Here is a 20,723-nt window from a genome sequence, read left to right as displayed (position 1 = left end):
GTCTGCTGACCCCATGTTCAACATCACGGCCGCGGGAAATCTGGGAAGGAAAGCACAGACTCGACCCCACAATACCCCCCCTCATACACCACCGCAGCTAGACTCCCCAGCAGTGAAGCCAGGTCTTCTTCAGCAATTCAGCAAAAAAAATAATAAAATCCATCCTTTTGTGTGTCGAAAAGACAGACATGGGCGAGTGTGGTGCACCTGCAGACTGCTCAGTGGAGGGCACCGAGTGTCCAGTCACTACAGCCCGACTCCACGGAGCGACACTGGTCCAGCTGCCAGCGCCAGACTGGCCTACCATCTCGATTTGACAACGTTCCAGTTTCCCCACAGCTGCAGGCAGGATGTCTTCCCAGCCAGACCTGTGCTCCGCTGCACACCTGTGGGGTGAGCTGGGACAGCTAGGGGCCTCCGGGGCCCAGAGACGGCGCCGACCCGGCTGTACGAGAGGAACAGGACAGAACCGCCCCAGACAGCACCTGGAATCTGGTGCAAAGCCCGTCTCAGCGTCCAGCTGTGGTCTCAGACACCGCTAACCCAATACCACCCCGTCGATGAGGCGCTGATCAGCTAATCGTCTTTCTGGCCGAGTTCATATTGTTCTCAACTGACTTGACTAATTGAATAAAAAAACAGATCTTAAAGATTCCTTATCTGACCACTTGGCACAAGACACAGGGACAGACTTAAACTCACCCCAGGGCTGTAGCCAACACCACGTCTCACTTTCAGCAAACAGAAAATACTCCAAACAAACATACAGAAAAAATATTTTATTTGGAAGAGAATTCGTCCTGCCATGATGAACAGACTCGGTGAGGGCTGCAGATGGAGGGGTGAAGAGGGGGACTGGGGCGGGCTGTGTCTTCACACACGACACGCACAGGAAGCCCATGTGGACTGGGGAACGCTGTGGGAGACAGGACGGGGGTGCACTCTCCAGCAGCAGGGGGCCCCACCCCTGCGGCTTGCACAGGCCTCTCAACCAGCAGCACCTGAACAGCCAGTTCAGCCAGTATGTGAGCTGTGCTGGCTTGTTAGGAGCCGAACTGGAATGAACACCTGCAGCAGCAGCCCCTCCACCCGGCAACAACGGAGACAGAACAGACCGACCAAGAGAGGAAAAGAAAAGAAACCGCAGTTAAGACTTCGACTCCCGTCTTCCTCAGCTGGTGAAGAGCGAAGACCAGGGGGTCCGCGTGTGGCTGTGTTGGGCCGGGGAGCAGGGAGCAGGAGTCCCACACGAAGACAGCTGCTGCTCCTCCAGCTCTCGTGACGTCTGGGTGAGAACAACAGGGGGCGCCTGTGTGTGTGTGTGTGTGGGGTGGGTTCTCTGCAGGGGGCGCCGTGCTCTTCGGCAGCACACTCCTTTGCCATGAGCCCGTTGCCCCGGTCTGCACTGCGGAGCTCGGAGCGGACGATCCGCGGAGTTTTAAACAGCGGGGATCACGCTCGGATTGGCTTCCCGTCAGTTTTAAACCGGCAGGTCCCAGTCTTGAAAAGGGATCAGCCAGTTCAGCCAGTAAATGAGTTCAGCTGGCTCATTAGGAGCCCCGACCCCGACCCCGGCACACACACCCCCCCAGGGCGGCAGGAGAGCCCGGCATCCCCACTGCAGTTCTGGGAAATGCCGCCAGCATCCCAAATCCTACCGATCCAGCCGTGCACAGCTGTCCATCCCTGCTCACTGCGGGATGCGAGTTGTGCGCTGGATTACTGGACAGGCCAGGAGGAGCACGAGGCCCCTGTCCCCCTGGGGGTGTGCACGAGGCTGCAGCGGGGAGCTTTGAGAAACACGATGGTGCAATAATTTCAACTACTCCCAATTTTTTAAAAAACCACAGTTCACAGTGAGTTGCATTTCGTTTGAAAGACCCCGATTGTGAAACAATGACTTTCAAAAAAAAAAAACAGGAAACCTTTCATCAAGATGCTTGGAAATTGGCAGAGGAAAAAAAAAACAACTAAAAACAAAATTTGTGAATGCAGTCTAGCTCTGAGGTCTCCAGAACCCACACACCAGGAATCGGTGTCTTCCCAAAAGAAGGTACAGCACTCCAGAGCCCATCCCAGCGGAACCTGCAGACCGAGGAGCCCTCTGCCTGAGCCAGCACATCTCCCAGAGGTGGGAAGAAACTGGAGGCTACAGCCATGCAAACGCCACACAGAAGGTGGATTTGAACAGATCCAAGACCTGCCCACCAGCCCTGCAGCTCGGAGACCCCGGTGTCACATTTTAAAGATGATTCATTTCCCTTTCATAAAGTGAAGATCTAATAACTGCAATATCCCTCATTGAGCTGATGCCACAGAACTGCCCTCCCCCCGTCTCCGGTGTCCTGAAATTCCCACTGGCGGGAGTAGCAGGGTCAGTTAACAGCAGCTGGACTAGACAAAAGAATAATAATAATAATAATAATAAAAAAAAAATCACCCTAAAACAAAAACGCGTTTAAAAAAAAAAAAGTCGATCAACAGAAGCAGAATCTTTCTGGAAGCAGTGTTCCACAAGGAGAACCGAGAGCTCCTCCAGGAAGAGTGTACCCCTGCCTTGGATTAACGGCCCCAGTGAGCCCCCAGATCCCCCCAGGAGCTGGACCGCGCGCAGCAGTGTGGCCTCGGCCGAGAGCACAGGACTGTCGCACGAGCCGCTCAGAAGCGCCTGACGAAGACGAAGACCGGCGCCGCTCCAGACGATCAGCCACAGCCAAGACTCAACCCTCCGGCCCTAAAACGCAAGCTCTGGTGTGTGGGCGCGCTGCTGTGGAAAGAGGGGCGCAGGGGTGCAGGGAGCCGCCGAGAGCACCGCTCCGCCAGACTCGGGCGCGCCCCACGGACAGGCGCTCTCTCCCGCGGCTCGGGGGGGTGGCCGGGGGCGGCACAGGACCTCGCCGCGGAAACCGGGCCGGAGGAGAAGGGCGCCGGCACAGGAGGCGCGGGAGAGGGGCGCAGGAAAAGGGGGGCGCGTTTCCCTTCTCCGTCCTCCTGAGAGCAGCGGGCCGGGAGAGGGACAGGCGGGGGGGGGGCGGGGGGGCCGGGCGCAGGGCGAGCGAGCAAGAGCGAGAGACAGAGAGAGCCAAGCAGAAACAGGACGCAGACGAGCACTGGGGGGGGGAGGGTGCCCCCGGCTTGGCTGCCGTGGAAACAGTCCGACCCCCGCCCCCCTCTAGCTGTCCTCCCCGTTCTCTCCGGGGCCCCTGATGAGGCGCTTCATCCCCCTCTTCCCCGCCGGGCCGCGCGGCTTGGCGAAGGCCTGCTTGAAGGCGTGCTGCTTGGGGTGCACCTCCTCGTACAGGAAGTCCGCCGTCAGCTCCTCCCCGCTGTCGATCTCCATCTGGGAGGGGGGGCAGACAGAGGACAGTCACACACTGGGGTCCCCAGTGTGTGACCCAGCGGTGCCCCGGTGACGGGGGAGGCGGTTGCCGCGGTTACCTTTTTGGCGATCTCCAGCTGAAGGTCCTGCTCCACCTCGTCCAGCAGGCGGCTCTTGCAGCTGGAGTACAGCATCCGCTCCTTGATGCTGCAGCTGTAGCCGGGCATGGAGTAGATGAAGACTGCAGAGAGACAGGAGGGGCGGGCAGGGCTGGTGAGTGGAGAGTGGAAGGAGGGAGGGGCTAGGAGGCAGGCAGGCCACAGGGGGAGGGGCTAGAGAGGAGGTGGGAGGGGCTAGGAGGAAGGCAGGTCAAAGGAGGGAGGGGCTAGGAGGAAGGCAGGTCACAGGAGGAAGGGGCTATGAGGGAGGGGCTAGAGAGGAGGTGGGAGGGGCTAGAGAGAAGAAGGGAGGGGCTAGGAGGAATGTGGACCACGAGAGGGGGTGTTAGAGAGAAGGAGGAACTGAAGAAGAGGGAGAGGAGGGAGACGATCACACAGACGGAGAGCAGGGGGAGTAGGGATCCTCACCCACAGACTCCAGGTGGTCTCCCTCGTGGGAGTGTCGGTACAGGAAGAAGTGGTAGCGAGGCGTGTCCTTGGGGATACGGCGTGGCAGCTCCCCGATCTCCGTGGGGTTGGTGTGGACCAGCTCGATTGTCTCCCTCTCCGTGTCCAGCCGCTGGGAGAGAGGGGCGAGTTACACACGTGGGCACGCACGCACGCACACTGGCCCAGCGCACACGCGGGCGGCACGCACACCAAACACCCTCGTGCGTTAGAAATCTTCACAGGCGCAGCGGCTCTCCGTGCACATTGGCGCCCCCCTGTGGCAGCAAGTGGCAGCTCGGCTTCTCACCAGCTGGACGTAGTTGATCTTCCTCTGGCGGAGCTGCAGCAGGGCCTGCTGGGCCTCCTTCTGCAGGGGGAAGGCCAGGCCCTGCAGGGTCTGGTGCTTGCTCTCCACACTGATCTCCGTCTTCACCTGCAGGGGGAGACAGAGAGATGGTTCTGATCTGGGCAAGGCAAGGGCTCGGGCTCAGCAAAACAAGAAGAGATCCCCCCCCCCCCCATCCAGGAGCACCCCGTCTACAACCCACGACTCTCCTACACTGCCAGTTTCATCATGAATTCGTCTGCCACTCCTAGCAGAGAAGAAATCCAGAAAAGCAGAACTCCCTCGTTTCGGCAGGACCTACAGTACCTCACCAGCTCTCGCCCGGACGACTCGAGCACGGGAACATCTTCGATATGAGGAAAACGAAACATCACAAATCAGGAGCTCAAATACCAGGACTTAACGATCCCGAGAACGACAGAGGACCAGTAACTCAGCTCCTGTCCAGCGCAGGGTTTCCTGCTATACCAGGTGTCTGAGGCTCCCTGTAGGAGCAGGGAAAAGGTGGGCAGAGGCCTCGGACACAGGAGGCCTGGAGCCCAGCAGGTCGGAGATCAGAGCCCAGGAGGCAAGCAAGCGACACACACGCACGCTCCAACCCACACCGAGCCACAGGAGAGGAAGGGCACAGAGAGGAGGAGGAGGAGGAGGAGATCAGGACAGGGTGAGGGGGAGGTCGGACGAACGCACCTTCCTGCGGCCGCCGCTGACCCCAGCCCTGCGCCGCTCCTCCTGGGGCGAAGCGCACGGGAGACAGAAACACAGAGACTGACCCCTGAGGTGCAACAGCAGCCAACACGCCCGACCAGACGGAGCTCCGCAGACGAGCCGGCGGACACTCCGTGCTCCCGCCCCCGCGAGGTCACGTGACGTTCACGACCCGGCGCCTGGGGCTGGGGGGGGGGGGGGGGACCCCGCCACTGCGCTTCAGGAAGACAGGGAGTCCCGGCTTCCCCCACAGCGGGTCAAACGAGAGCTGCGGCGCCGAACCTTACAGCTAGAGCCAGGCGCAGAGCACGCAGGGACACCGCAGACACCCCCGAGCCTCCAGATCTCCAGCCCCACAGGGCTTTCAGGCAAGGGAACAAGCAGGTGCACACACACACACACACACACACTTACCCGAACCACCCTGTCCTGGAGCAGCAGCAGAGGCAGGAGAGGGAAGAGGTCAATTACTCAGTACCGCACCGACACGCGCCGAACTCTCGCTAAGATACGGCTCTTCCCGCGGCCTTCAGGCTGCGTCTACAACGTGGGGCATGTGAGCGCGCCACCACGCTCCTGAACCCCTGGCTGACACGGGTACTGGACTCTGACCCCCTCTCCCTCTGGTAGCCGTGCTTGTGACGGGCCCTGTGATCCAGGGCCAGGCGGGCCCGTCTCTGCGGAAGGCCCGCCCCCGCGCTCACCTCGTTGATCTTGATTTGCTGCAGCTCCTGTTCGGCGGCTGTGAGGGGCGCGGGGGCGGAGCAGGAGGTCATGTGACGCAGGTACCCCTGGAAGCAGATGTCTTCCTGCGGGGACAGGAAAGGGGAAGTTAGTGCTGTAGGGTCCGGCTGTCCACAGGGCGCAACACTGCAGCAAGCGGCTGCAATGCATCTTTGCCGTGCCTTCCACGGCCTGCGACCGAAGAGCCACGCGCCTGTCCCGAGCGAGCTGTCCGGGAGAGCCAGCAGTGTCACAGTGGGACCCTGCCCACCCAGCGTTCCCGCGCGTCTGTGCCAACCCCGGGTCTGCCAACTCAGTCGTTTTGTGCCAAGTTGTCTAACAAGTGGCCTGACGTGACCGGATGGATTCTGGTCACAAGGGGCTCTGTGGCGCAGATATATCAATCCCCCTGCAGCTCCCAGCTGGCCGCCCACTGACGCCCAGCACAAGTGAGCCTGGCCAGTACCTGGAGGGGAGACTCCTGGGAAAGCTGAGGCTGCTGCTGGAAGAGGTGTCAGTGGGGCCAGTAGGGGGCGCTCTCACCCTGTGGGCTGTGTGGGTCCTAATGCCTCAGTACAGCAACGGGGACTTTACTGTAAAGTAAGGACGAGAAGGACGAAGGAGCACACACGTGAAAAAGCGAAGTCCTGACTCTCTGTGGTCATTAAAAATCCCAGGGCGCTTCTCGAAAAGAGTAGGGGTGTCACCCCAGTGTCCTGGTCAGATTTCCTCCCTGGCCTTTACCAGTCATGGCCTCCTATTGACCCCCCTCTCTGAACTGGCTTCATCACTCTGCTCTCCTCCCTGGTGTGTGGGGGGGTGTACTGTGGGGGTACACACTGGTGGGGGTGGAGGGGATCCCCATGACCTGTAAAGCGCTGTGAGTGGGGTGTCCATAAGGGCGCTATAGGTGCTAGAGGTGTAAGCGATTATTATCAGAAGCAGCCTGCCGGTGGTACCTGCACGGTGCCGAACATCTCATCCTTGATGTGCCCTCCTCCGAACTCCTTCTTCACGGTCGCGCGGGTCGCGGCGTACAGCATCTTCTGGCGCACCTGCAGGAGAGGGGACGGACCAGGGAACGCTCAGCACCGGGGCTGTAGAGACAGCAGGGGCCACTAGAGGTCGCCAAAGGCCCTCCAGAAAGACCTGCCGGTTTGGCCAGATCACCTGTCTGCTCTCACAGAGGCCCAGCAAGGCAGGAGTGCACCCCACCACAGGGCACAGGCACGGGCACAGACTCCCCTCACCTCAACCAGCTGTTTGTTGATCACCTGAACGTCTGTGAGGAATTGCTGCTGGGGGGAAAAAGCTGACTGTTCCCCCCACCCAAGTACAACCCCATTCACAACTAAAACCTTCAGCTTCATTTTAAGCAATTGAAGGGGAATTTTCACACTGAAAGCAGGAAGCAGGGCTTTACGCAGAGAGTTGTGGGAGTGTGGGTCAGGCTGTCGAAGCCGATACCACGTTCTTTTCCAGGAAAACAGCTGGATGAGGCGCTGGGGTTAATTAGTTAACAGCAGCCTAACGAGCTAGAGAGGACGAGCAGCCGCCTCTGGTGTGTGACCGGGGCGTGTGCGAAGCTCTCCGGACCACATCCGGAACCAGACCCTCCACACAGGGATGTGTCCCGTGAGGAACACGGGGGAGCGGAAGAGGAATCAACAGGAGGGACCGAGGAGTCCCTGCAGGCCGCCGCCCTGCCTGCCCTGCTCCCCTCTCCACGCTGCCAGAAAGCGCCTGACCACAGTGGCTGGGAGTGACCAGGACCAGCACCCCCCCGACGGGCCCGTACCGCTGAGAGGTCAGGTGACCAGGAGAGGAAGAGCCACTCGTAGCCCTGGGCGTTCTGGGAGTCCAGGCGGTACAGGACGTAGCAGGGCTCCTGCGCGTCCAGCAGTGGCAGCACGAAGGCGTCGTAGTCGCGGTCCCAGCTCCGCGCCGGCTCGCGGGACGCGCCCAGCACCAGCTGCTCTGCAGAGCAAGACACGCTTAGACCGCACGCTGGATAGAGGAGACACACTGGGAGAGAGGAGACCCACACAAACACACACTGGGAGAGAGGAGACACACTGGGAGAGAGGAGACACACCGAGAGACACGCTGGGAGAGAGGAGACCCGCACAAACACACCGAGAGAGAGGAGACCCACACAAACACACACTGGGAGAGAGGAGACCCGCACAAACACACACTGGGAGAGAGGAGACCCACCGAGATACACGCTGGGAGAGAGGAGACCCGCACAAACACACTGGGAGAGAGGAGACCCACCGAGATACACGCTGGGAGAGAGGAGACCCGCACAAACACACTGGGAGAGAGGAGAAACACTGGGAGAGAGGAGACCCGCACAAACACACCGAGAGAGAGGAGACCCGCACAAACACACACTGGGAGAAAGGAGATACACTGAGACGCATGCTGGGAGAGAGGAGACACACCGAAATACAGAAGACACGTGCTGGGAGAGAGGAGACACACCAGACACTGGAAGAAAGGAGATACTAGAAACACACAGACTGTGTCCTTCCTCTCTCTCTACAGGTCAGATGTTTCTGTTCAAATTGCAGTGTACGGAGCAGTCAGACTGTGATTACAAAAGAGGAGTAACATTTTGGTAGCAATCTCTCTCTCCTGTTACTCTGCCCAGTCTCCCCTGGCCCTACATCTGAGCAACGGCACCTGGCCCTCCCCCACCCTGAGTCCAGCGACACCCCTCCCACCCCCAGCTCGGAGACGGACATGTGTGGGGCTCATCACCCTCGGACAGTCTCTGGTTCCAACACTCGGCCAGCGCTCACAGAAAATCTCGTCGGCTCTTTCGAATAAACCTTCAGCGGATCAGCTCACAGGAGAAGGACAGTCGCAGACAGTCACTGACCCCTCGGTTGTGAGACAAGGATGCTTTTAAAGGAAACTGACGTTTCACTGCAAGACTGGGGTGATGCGAGCCAGCCAGATCTCTGGGGTACCCCACTGGAACGCGGAAAAGGTCCGAGTCAGCCCAGTTAATCACCTGGGAATGCTGGCGTTAACACTAGGAGAGCTCAGGCCAGTCCAGGGATGTGATACACCCGCTTCTGCAGAACCACAGCACTACAGACACCACACACCTGTCAGCACCTACACAGCTGTTAGCAATGAATCCAGCAGCCAATTAAGGTCGTTCAGATCCAGAAGATACATTTTACAGTCATTTCTAAGTGACTCTTTTATTCAGCGAGACGCACGTCTGTACCCGTTGATACAGCTGGGTGGAATAATCCAGGTGAAGCTCTTTGCTCAAGGGTGCGGAGTCTCAGCTGGGATTCGAACCCGCAGCCCGGGGGCGGTGGTGGGGGGGGCAGGAAGGGAACGCGTCGCGGCTGACGGAGGAGACGCAACAGGACTCCCTCTTCTCGGGTGTCCCCGATCCGGTTTCCTTCTTGGGCTCCTGTCCCGTCCACACGCCCGGCTTGCATGACGGCCCCCTGCGGGCCTGCTGAATTATTCATGGGGTCGAAGTGCTGATCCACCAGCCCGGCTGTCATCAGAGGAGCCCAGCCGTCCTGCCCCAGCTGCTCATCCAGGAGCTGTGGGCCGGGCCGGGCCGGGCCGGGCCTGCCATCACCAAGCCTGTTTCTCCTAACAGCTCTGGTTTGGAAGCAGGGGTCTGTGTGCTCACTCACCAAGAGGAGGAACGGGGCGCCTGGTGCCGAAGCTGGCGGGACCACGGACTTGGTGGCTACGACACGCGACACGCGACACGCGACACGCGGCAGCCAGGCGGTTCCTAGGAGACACGTGCGATCTGGGCCAAGCGGACGCTGCCGATGTGCACGGGATCCTTCCCAGCATCACCACGCGGGCGAGACCGAGCGCAGCGAGCCCCGGTCGAGACCCCCGCCGCACTCCCAGCCCGGACAGTCCCCGGATGTCCACCCTGTGGAGACCCAGTGGGACGGTAGCCGCGCTGGTGACGGGCTAGCGGAGACCCCCCCGGTCTCACACACACCCCGCCTGGCACCCCGCTCGCGGTGCTCACCCGGCTGGCGTGGTGCTGTCCCAGGTGTCAGCACACCGCCACGCCACGCCAGCCACGCCAGGTCCGAGCCGCTCTCCCTGCCCGGTGTTTTCCCAGGGAGCGTGCGGATATAGACTTTCTGTCACGCATGACTCTGACTGCTGTTCTATTCCTCGTCAGTGAGCACAGCGCACCTCACGCAGACGCAGATATTATCCGGTGGGGATATTTTTACTGGATTTCTCCCGCGGGGAGGAATGTCACACTCTGCCAGCTCCCCGGCTCCCCAGCTCCCCAGCTCTGTCCAGGACACCGTGACTCCCTGGTGCACCATTCCTGGCCGGAGCACCGGGAGAGGAGAGCTTCACTGGGACACCGGGACACTGGGACCTCACACACCCCCAGCCCACAGAGACGCTCGTGAACACAGTGCTCCCAGCGGGGGCACATGGGTCCTTCCAAGACCTCAGATCATCGAGCAGTTATCTGGGGGTTCTGTGGCAGCCCACCCAACACCACACTCTGAGCGGGTTCCACAGTCTGGTCCCAGAAACCAGGGGTTGGGCAGAACAGAGCTGCTCAGAGCTCGCTAGTATCGCGAGCCTGGGAGTTGAAACGCAGACGAACGTTTGTAGCCTCCACTTCTTCCACAGTGTCCACTTCATAGCGCTGTGTCCCCAGCTGTGCAGAGTACTCCGAGTGAGCTCAGACGAGCCCAGTGTACAAACCCAGTACTGCTCCCACTCCTACTGATGAGGGCAAACTCTGGACCGACCCAAGGATTACAAATCCTCAAAGTCCACCCAGCTGGTGGGAAATACAAACTAGAGGAAACTACGGGGAAGTGCAGAACGAGGGGCACTTTACACAGAGGTTTTGTGGGGGTGTGGAACAAGCTGCCCAGCCGTGTTGTGTTGTAAGAGAAGCCAGGGTATCAGTCTGAACATCCGGATGAGATCCTCAGGTCAGCTGGCTGCTCACTGCCAAACAGGCTGGGTGTTTGTAAGCACAATCATGTTTTCATGTACGTGAGAAATCAACACCACCCGCTGTCCCAAGTCACCCTCGCTGGCCGTTTCCTGCAGTCCGGTACTTTCCTCCTGATGATGGTGAGGAGGATGTTCTCGCTGCCAACACAGGACAGGTGCTGCACACGCAGGCCACCGATACGATCGATGATCGACTTGCCTGGGACAGGCCCGAGCTGCTCCTGCTGCGACAGAACCCGCAGAACCCAGGGGGCGACTCTCCGCCCCACCCCAGCGCTCCCCCCCGTCTCCCTTCCTTCCTGTCCACGAGAGGGTCCGTCTAGCGTTTCAGGTAGCAGGTTACAGCCCGGCTCTCGGCGGCGTGATCGATTTCAGCGCAGGGAGGGTGACTGAAACGCACACCGCTGGGACCGGGATGAGCTCATCGCCCAGGGGCAGTAGCGATCACAGCGCCGCCGCGCCGGGCTCCGTGGAGACCACCTGGGCGAGCGCAGGAAGGGGCCACGCAGGAGTGAGAGCTTTCTGTGCACAGAACCTCGGCATTTCCCCCGGCGCGGAATACTAGCTGCTGGGGAAATGCATTAAGACCTGACTGCACACGGGAACAAAGTCTCTTTAGTCTTGAACAGAGGAGACTATCTGTAACCCTTTGAAGTTAATCAAAAAAAAAACTCCAGTGCCTCATCCACTGTGGCCCAGCACCCTGACCCTGGGGCACTGAACACACTGCAGCCCGGCATTCTGATAGCGATCCACTGAACACACTGTAGCCCTGCACTCTTGACCCTGAGCTGCTGAACACACTGCAGCCCTGCACTCTTGACCCTGAGCTGCTGAACACACTGCAGCCCTGCACTCTTGACCCTGAGCTGCTGAACACACTGCAGCCCTGCACTCTTGACCCTGAGCTGCTGAACACACTGCAGCCCAGCACTCTGACCCTGAGCTGCTGAACACACTGCAGCCCTGCACTCTTGACCCTGAGCTGCTGAACACACTGCAGCCCTGCACTCTTGACCCTGAGCTGCTGAACACACTGCAGCCCTGCACTCTGACACTGAGCTGATGAACACACTGCAGCCCTGCACTCTGACCCTGAGCTGCTGAACACACTGCAGCCCTGCACGGTGACCCTGAGCTGCTGAACACACTGCAGCCCTGCACACAGTGTGACAGTCCCGAGTGAGGCTGTGCAGTCAGCACTGCGCTCGGACTCCCTGGGCTCCGACTGTCCCAGTGCCCTTGGGCAGCACAGAGGGGGGCTTCCCCGCAGAGCGCCGTGCCGCCTGCCGCCCGCTCAGCACACCGCTGCTATTCTGAGTGCCCTGCATTCCATCCAGCTCGGCGCATACTTTCCGCTGGCCGCCCACCCCACTGGGACCGAGCCGCGCAAGCCCACAGCCGCCCCCGCGCACGCGCACACGCCGCACGCCAGCGCACGTGTCCTCGGCAGCCCCAGGCGAGCGTTCCCGCGCGCTGCCCCCCCCTCGTCCGCCCGCCCTCCCGGAGCCCCATACAAAGGCATCCGCCTCAGCTCCTGGCTGGTGCACGGGCACATCAGGACGGCCAGGGAGGTGTGCTCCGGGGCCCTGGGTCTCCGCTCTCCGGCTCAAACTCCGATCACGCCCCGCGAGTCACAGGGCGCGCGGCGGCCCGCCCGCACGCTGGACAGTTCGAAGACTCGAGCCTCTGTTTCAGTCGTCTGTCCCTTTAAACTGCAGATTGAAACACAGAACTGAAACTAAAACTGCTGTCAGGCCTGTCCTGGTGCGTTTATCAAAAAAAAATGCCCAGCTCAGCCCCTAAAAAAAGAACACCTTTTTTTACCCAAAACCAACAGAACAAAATCGTATAACCAGTTTTCCTCAACTGCCACCGACGGCCAGCGAATATTTACAAAGACACACGATGGCACCTCCCCCCCGAGGGCAGCCCCCACAACCGTGACCAGCTTCATCACTTCATTTACAGCTCCAGAAACCCGATTCCCCCCGAGATCCTGTGATTACGGTAGAGAAATATTTCTGCAGCGCGGGGTCATGAATCATTTCATTACGGCGGACCCGGGCCGCACGTGGTGTCCCTGCTGAACCGGGGCGGGGGGAGGGGGGGGGGCGCGATGCCGACAGCACCGTCAGTGTTTATAGTCAAGCATGTGTCGCCCCGGCCGGAGGTCACATGAGCCCCAGCGGCAGCCAATGGGGAGCGGATGCCCACAGCGCGGCTCACCTCGGCTGTTCTCTTTCCGCACGGACAAACGGCCGCAGCCGCAGCAGCACACCGGCCCAGGCCAGGCCCCCCTGCGCTGGAGCCCAGAGGGGGCTTGCATCACGCCCTCGGGGGGCGGCACGCGTGCTGCAGTAAACACTCTGCTCTCCGCAGCCGAAAGGAAACAGGATTCCCCTCCTTACGAAACAGCGGTATTCCAGAGGTCACGAGACGGAAAGGATCCTCAGCAGAGGCCCGGGCACTCAGGGAAAACAGTGCCGACTTGAGGCACAGGCTGTCCCAAATTCCCCCAGCGCCCCCCCTCCTCCCAGAAAAGAGGTTGTCCTTGTGTCCGGTCCGGAGCAGCCATCCTCACAGAGAGAGTTCGGGACACCCTGTATCCCTCTGGGCTGCTGCCACTGTCCAGGCCAGTGTCCCGGGGCGCTGGGTGTGTCTCCATGGGAACAGCACGCGGCGGTAATGGCCGAAGCGAAGTCGCGCCCCGACTCCCGGCGGGGTCAGCCTGGGCAGCGCTCACCGGCGGGGACGCGCGGGGGAGTCTACAGCGTGCTGCATCAGCGCAGGAGCCACCCGCGGGGCAGCTGCACACCTCCGTCTCGCCCAGCGGTGCCCCCAGTGCTGCTCTGTGGGGGGGCCCTCCTGGGATCCTGCCCTCGCGAGCTCCGCTGCCGACCTTGCTCATCGCGTCATCTCCAACCCTTCATCGTCATCTCCGTCCCCTCATCGTCATCCCCGTCCCCTCGCGGCCTCGCGTGAGGCTGTCTTCCAGCGAACCAGGAACGACACGCGGGCTGGTCCAGGAGCGAGCTCGTCCCACACCTGCCCCTCCTCCGGCTGCTCCTGCGATCCGCGCCCCCCAGCAGACCGGGCCCAGGCACGCACAGCGGGCAGGACCGAGAGGCCAGCGCGCCAGCGGAGGGGAGGTACGCGCCCCGTAGAACTGGGGCCCAGTAAAGACTCGGACCTCGGCCCAGCACAGCTCTCGCCCGAGATGGAGGCAGGAATACAGTTACGCAGCGATACCAAGTGAGAGATGTGGTTTCAGTTTGACTTTCTTTGCGCTTGTGTTTTTGAGCTGGTTATGTAGCCCCCCCCCCCAACCCCCAGCGACCCCCGCGGCGCCCCGAGACTCACCGTCCACGATGACCACCTTGATGAGCCGGACGGAGCCGCTGCGCGCCTTGGCGAAGAACTCCCTCAGCTCCGGGGTGGCTGCGAGGACGAGAAACATCGTGACAGTCTGCACCCCGCTTCTGGCCTGCACCCCTCCTCTCCGTCACAATGCAGAAGGCGAAACGGGGGTCCAGCGGGAGAAGGAATCGATCCTCCAAGGGCAGAGCCACAGCCTGCACCGAGGTCTCCCCCCCTCTGCCCCGCTCGAGGCTGAGCCCGTAAATCCTCCTCTCGCTCGGAAAAGAGCCCGGAAAAAAGAGCTCGCTCTCGGCACAGGGCTGGTCTAGACTGGGAGCGCGGAGCCGCGCGGAATAAATAGGCCAGCACCATGTGATCCCGGGCACAGGAATCCGATCCCTCTGGCTCTCATCACAGCCTCCCAAATTTAGCCTGCCACCGGCCTGCTTCGGATGACAGCAGGGAGGGGGAGGAGGGCGGGTGGGGAGGTGGGGCTTAGGGCACAGGGGTGCCGTCAGCACCCTCCCCGTGCTTCCTGCCTTGATCCTCCAGCCTGCGCAGCTGACCCCTGACCCCTGACCCCTGACCCCCAGAGCTCCACACCAGAGTGAACCTCCCTCGCCGCTGTCCTGTTGGGAAGTCACATGTCTTGCCCCCATCTCTCCTCCCTCCTGCTTCTCTGTTCTCCCCCCTTCTCACTCTCCATCCACTCCGGTGCACCCCTGAGCCTGTACAGGACCCCAGACACACAGCACCCGAAATACCCAGGACCCCAAATACCCAGGACAGCCAGCACCCAGCTCAAGAGGTGTAAAGAGGTGCAGTTGTACAGTGAATGCACTTTCCTGTATTGTCCTGTGCCCTTTGGTTTGTGTTTCACCGAGGAAGGCCTCAGGGTGGACTTGGTCAGGAAGCATAAACTCTTGTACTGAGAGCAGCTCTCAAGAGTCAGGAAGTTTGGTTCATTTTAATAAGCATGTGAATATATATACAAACACACACACACACATATATATATATAGACACACACACACACAAATGCACACACAGATATGGAGAGAGAAATAGCTCCTGTGGTCCACAGAGCTCTCAGGCTCCTGCAGACACATGACGGCACAGGGTGAGCCCTGCAGGACCTGAGGCCTCCCTCCCTGCTGCAGAGCTCTTTCTGACCCAGCGCTCTGCCCGCTGGTCCTCGCTGGCACTCGAGCCGTTTGTGTTAGACTGTTCTCCCAGCACCCTCCTCCGATCACGCGTGTAGCATGACCCCAGCACCTGATCATCCTGCATCATTCATGGGGAGGGAAGCACGCGAGCTCTCTCCCGGACTAACAGTCTGTTCTTTCCTCGAGATGACGCAGAGAGAGGTGTCAGCGCGTGTACTCGGGGCTTGTAACACGTCCCGGTGAGAAGCTCACCTGCTCGCATGCTCCGCGCGCCACCTGAGCCCTTCACAGGCCCACGGCACAGTTCCACAAGCCCCACTCGGAGCAGCCACATCTGGGGGCTCCTCTCGGACCACAGAGACCCCACGAGCCCCAGAACCGACCCCATTTGCCTTCAGGGCTGTCCAGAGTCGCCTGTACTTGCTATTCTCAGCGCTAGAAGAAGCCCTCCCTTGCATCACCCGTTCTGAAGGTGCGAGACACAAGCATGCACACAGATCCCCCGATCAAGATGTTTTCTGCAGCGGAAGGTGATACTCGGCCGTTCGGTCATCGCGATCGCCCAGCGGGGAGGACGTTTACTCCAGAGCCTGCTCCGGCCCCCGAGTTCCCAACAACGGGATCTCGGATTTCAGCCCCACACCGCCTCTCCCCCCGCTGCCTGAAGACGAGGGGAAGGAGATGAAGAGGAACCGGGCCTCCGCAGAGCGCACAGGGAGGAGAGGCCATGGCAGCTTCCTGGTTTCGGTGTGAGTGCGCGGACAGGGAGCAGGTCCCACGAGCGTCGGAGCGTTCCGACCGGAGAAAAGCAGAAGCAGCAAGGTCTGGTCACCACGGGGGGGGGGGGGGGAGGGGAGGGGGTGGATCCATTTATCCGTCTTCCAGTTTCTGAGAGTCTGACGGACACGGCGGGCCCTGGCAGACCTCCATATAAGGCTCTGGAGATAACGAGCAGCCTGTTGTTCACAATGGCAGCGGCTGAGCCGCGCGCTGACGGGGCCCAGTTTGCAGCAGCAGCAGCACAGGGAGGCAGGTCCAGGGAATCTGCCTCGTAGAAAAACACTGCAGGCTCGGAGACAGGAGCCTTCACTCCGGGCGTTCAGAGAGTGTCGACTAAACTGTGGGAGGGAGCGGTCTGGGGTTTTCACTGCGCCAGCTGGGACGAGCGCTGCTGCTACAAAATGAGCAGCCCCAGTGAAACAGGTTTCACAGTGCGGTCAGCAGACATCAGCACAGCAGCGCCCTGGCTTCAGACACCACGCAGGGCCTGACGCAGGTGGTCACACTGAAGGCTGGCGTTCACACCAGAGGCACAGTGGAAGAGCTCAACACCTCCTGCTGTTTCACAACGACAGGGGCTTCTCTGCACTGCGATTTTGCCTCACCAGTAAAAGTTGTGCAAGAGCCCGGCGGCTGTTAAAATGTGGCATGGATCAGAGTGCTAGGGAACAGGAGAATGACACACAGCAAACAGTGCACAGAGAGAGACACACTGCTCGCTGGTCTGCAGTGCACAGTGAGGGAGAGACACACACTGCTCGCTGGTCTGCAGTGCACAGAGAGAGAGACACACACACTGCTCGCTGGTCTGCAGTGCACAGTGAGGGAGAGACACACACTGCTCGCTGGTCTGCAGTGCACAGAGAGAGAGAGACACACTGCTCGCTGATCTGCAGTGCAAAGAGAGAGAGAGACACACTGCTCGCTGATCTGCAGTGCAAAGAGAGAGGTAAATATCATTACTTTCATTTGCTTTGGCAACACTGATTGTACCCATCGGTCATGTTAATAAAGCACCTTGAATTGAATTGAATTGAATTGAATTGAGAGACACACTGCGCACTGATCTGCAGTGCACAGGAAGGGAGACACACTGCGCACTGATCTGCAGTGCACAGGAAGGGAGACACACTGCGCACTGATCTGCAGTGCGCAGAGAAAATGAATGCAACACACTGATCTGCTCAGTGTGACTACTCTAAGGTGTAACCACAGGACTGCTTCAGTCCAGCATGATGCTAATTTTAATTTTCTCCTGTTGTTTTTTTCAAAACCCACATTTCGGTTAAGTGGTCACCCTTGCTATCTTGAGCAAAGTTCAAATGCTTCACAGTCACAGATTTTTTTTACATCAGGCAGCCTAAAACCCCAAGCGACACAAGAACCAGATCAGGAAGGAAAAAGCTCAAAGGAACAATGATCTTTTCAAGAGGTGTTGTGTTGAAAGTGTACATTGTACCAGTGAGACCTCATTTAGAATAGAGTCTGGTTGCAGTGTTGTCTTTGGAGTCCACACACTGCACTCGAAGTCTGGGTGTGCTCACAGCTCCTCTAGGAGTCTCATCACAACGAACACCTGATCAACAGGAGACGCCTGTCAGACAACCGCCTCAATACTTTTCTCCTTCCAAATAAAGGCATGCAAAACTTTCAGTTTAATCGTTGAATTGACCCATCGTGGGGAAGAGCAGCACATAATCTACTTCACTAAAAATAAAACACACAGGAGTTGTCCTCATCAGTCAGGTTTTTCCCCCAGGAGAAAGTATTAGAAAATCAAACTCATTGAAGTCTAGACTTCACTGTCCCTCCACTTCTGGAAGGTGCTGTACACCCCTGCACTCAGGACTGTCCTACTCTCGCACCCGAACAGAACTGAAGTTCGTCAGCCGTGACCAGAGGAGGCTGCTGGGGACCTCCCCTTCCAGTCTTGGAGACCCCCAGAGATCCTGACCAAGTCCACCCTGAGGCCTTCGTCAGTGAAACACAGACCAAAGGGCACAGGACAATACAGGAAAGTGCATTCACTGTACAACTGCACCTCTTTACACCGGGTGTGGTGGGGGTAGGGAACAAGCTGCCCTGTTGCTGCAGCGGATACCCCGGTTTATCACCCGCTGAAACGCCAGCACTGCGGGGACTGAGGCGCCCCAGCCTGGCGCCATGGCTGAGGGCACCCTTCCGCTGGGCAGATGATTTATTCTGGCAGTGACTTCCAGCACAGAAAAGGCTCTCCTAATGACCACCCTCAGCGTAAAACGGAAGGCGCCTGCGTCTTAATTTAGCCTTTCAATGACAGACTGCGAGCAGCACACCTCCGGGGCAGAGACGTGTCCTGCTCACACCCACAGAGTGGGAAAAACCAGGCAGCGTGTCCACTTGTCTCAGTGAGCCTCACCACCCCCCCCCCCGGGCCCCCAGCTCTCTGCAGCTCTGCAGTGTTATCACAGCTACAGCCCGGGGCTCTCCAGCCCCAATCTCGAAGAGCCCCAGGCCAGTCAGGCTTACGCTGGACCCCAAACCTCCTGCCTCCCTGTGGCCCGCCTGCATCTTTGTGGCCCCCAAGAGTCTGTAAATTTGGCTTCGGAAGTGGACAGTTTCATTGTTGCCTATAAAACCTTCAGGGCTGGGCTGGGGGGTCTGAGTGGCTCCCCTGTGTTCATCTGCGAGATCCCATCAAGCCCGTCTTTAGGCCAGGGGTGTGGAACCCCAGAGCCTGGACTGTCCCCCTCAATCCAGCTGGTGCAGCAGTTTCTCTCCCCACCCCCTGACCTGCTGGGAGTCACCCAGGTGTGGGTGCGGGAGGGCGAATGTGTGTCAAGTGCTGTAGGAGCCTTTGGGATGAAAGGCGCTATATGGATCCAATGAGTTCACCCATTGGGTCAAGGCTAGAGAAAGTGCCTGTCCGAACCAGTGCGTCCATCCCACGATTGCGTGGAGGGCTCGAAAGATCCAGCCCAGGACTCACAGCCGAACCGGAGGTTAGGACAGAGAGTCAGGACTCGGCCTGGAGGAGTCCACACCTGTAACACTGGGAAGCACGCCGGACTCCCAGTGCCAGGAAATTGCAAAGACATCCCAGCGGGAATGTGCAACACCTGCACATTCAGGCATGCAGTGAAAACGGCTGCGTTTCACCTGGACCAGAACACGCCGCTGGGTCCTGCAGCCGAGCGGGGCGAGCCTGACCCGCCGGCGCGCTGCCAAAACCCACAAGCGCCGCGAGCCCGGGACCCCCTGCACCCCCGAGCCCCACGAGCACAGGCTGGGGGAGCGACCTCCTGGCTTCCGGCGAGTGCTGGTTCGGCTCGGCCGTGACCCCCCCCCCCAAAAAAAGGAAGGAACCAGGAGGACCCCTACACCTGATCGGTGCCCCCGAGAAATTCCGGCCCGTCGTGGCGCGGCTGCCGCCGCAGAGCCGACTCCGTGAGCTGCACGGCTCCGCGCTGCCGCAGCGCAGCACCTCGAGAAAGCGGCTGAAAGCGATGACAGCGAGGATGGTCGAACAGACACACAGACCGCAGCGCTGCAGCTGCTCGCTCAGCCCTTACCGTGAATTCCTGTCTGATGCGACATGTCTGCCTCTCCGCCAAATGTGGGGCGACCGTACGCGTCGGCAGCGCTGGAAAGTCTGGAGGGGCTCCGAGCCGTGCTTTTCTACCCTTTTCCCGTTCTTTTCGCTCCCTCCCTCCTCTCTTCCCTCTATCAGCCACTCAGCCTCTTCCTCCTGCCCCTCCTCCTCCTCCCGCTGCTGCGCTGCAGGAGAGGAAGCGGCGCGGCCCAGCCCCACTTCCGGGTCCGTGACGTCACCCCCCCGCCGCCGAGCGTGGCCGGGCCGGATCAGAGCCGCGCGTTCGTTTGCAAGGGCTGAGGTATACTCGAACATTTAAAATTAGGACTCAATAGCAAGTTTATTTATAAAAAATATAGGACGCTTGACTGCTCCGTTAATGTTCCTGTGTGGAAAATGGCTTAAAATACTATATCCTTACCCAGGATGAACAATACTGAACTCTTCTTCCTCGTACACGTACCCAGCTGTACCTTGGAGGGTTTCGTTTGTAATAGTGGGTTAGAAACACGCGGAAAACACACAGACAGGCAGGAGTCAGGCTCAGACCCGGAACCCCGGAGCAGTAAGGCTGAGGTATGAACCTTCGCACCTCTGAGCTGCTGTCCTCTTGTTACCTGAGCTGCAGGGGTGACTGCGTCCTCTCCCAGACCAGGGTTCGAGGTCCCTGGTTTGGGCTTTGTTGCTAGGAGGGTCCCAGTTCGGGCCCTGGTTCTGGTTCAGACACTGACTCGTTATTTGTGTCCCCGGGGAATCACCGATACCTGTCGGGCCCCGTCTTTCAGGAAGATCGAGGTCCTGTAAGTCACCTTACAGCCACCTCCTACCCCAAAATAGCTGAATGCAGGTGGAACAGATTTAAATAATTCATTGAGTTTATATAGTGCCTTTCATCCCACGAGATCTTGAAGTGTTTTACATACAGGAGGAGACCCACTTTACCCCCCCCAGTAAACGCACAGAGTCCATTCTGCATCAGCACCCCCACCTGGGAGACACACAGGGATCATTCTGCACCAGCAGCCCCACCTGGGAGACGCACAGAGGCCATTCTGCACCAGCAGCCCCACCTGGGAGACACACAGGGACCATTCTGCACCAGCACCCCCACCTGGGAGACACACAGGGATCATTCTGCACCAGC

At 59.6% G+C, this 20,723-nt stretch overlaps 1 protein-coding gene across 2 annotated transcripts; it reads right to left on the bottom strand.

Annotated features, from left to right (window-relative positions):
• Window positions 1–764: 764 nt before the first annotated feature.
• On the bottom strand, window positions 765–19,790 carry twf2 (twinfilin actin binding protein 2). 2 transcript variants are annotated; one of them, XM_088637147.1, is made up of 9 exons: window positions 19,560–19,790; window positions 14,066–14,143; window positions 7,503–7,681; window positions 6,664–6,759; window positions 5,686–5,790; window positions 4,235–4,360; window positions 3,907–4,057; window positions 3,439–3,560; window positions 765–3,340 (listed from the first exon to the last, which is right to left on the bottom strand). In XM_088637147.1, exons 1-9 carry the CDS (start codon window positions 19,582–19,584, stop codon window positions 3,173–3,175), a joined length of 1,050 nt encoding a protein of 349 aa, XP_088493273.1. In that variant the 5' UTR covers window positions 19,585–19,790; the 3' UTR covers window positions 765–3,172. The 2 variants fall into 2 exon arrangements, with proteins under 2 accessions (XP_088493273.1, XP_088493271.1); XM_088637145.1 differs by lacking the exons at window positions 14,066–14,143; window positions 19,560–19,790 and adding exons at window positions 7,762–7,870; window positions 7,903–8,385 and having other exon boundaries at window positions 7,503–7,711.
• Window positions 19,791–20,723: the final 933 nt, after the last annotated feature.

This window comes from Lepisosteus platostomus, chromosome 6 (assembly GCF_059453375.1).
Source record: "Lepisosteus platostomus isolate fLepPlt1 chromosome 6, fLepPlt1.hap1, whole genome shotgun sequence".
NCBI classification, from domain to species: Eukaryota; Metazoa; Chordata; class Actinopteri; order Semionotiformes; family Lepisosteidae; genus Lepisosteus; species Lepisosteus platostomus.
Note: the sequence above shows the minus strand (reverse complement) of the source record. Positions and strands in the feature narration are given on the sequence as shown.

Bases quoted from the DNA above. Each gene is read 5' to 3' on its own strand.
- twf2 (XM_088637145.1), bottom strand. From the start codon at position 8,130: ATGCGTCTCAGTGTATCTCCTTTCTCCCAGTGTGTGTTTGTGCGGGTC. The intron at 7,712-7,761 runs GTGTGTGTTTGT...TCCTCTATCCAG, and splicing joins AGTGTGTCTCCTCTCTCCCA to CGTGCGGTCTAAGCGTGTCT. The intron at 4,058-4,234 runs GTGAGAAGCCGA...CCTCTCTCCCAG, and splicing joins AGATCAACTACGTCCAGCTG to CGGCTGGACACGGAGAGGGA.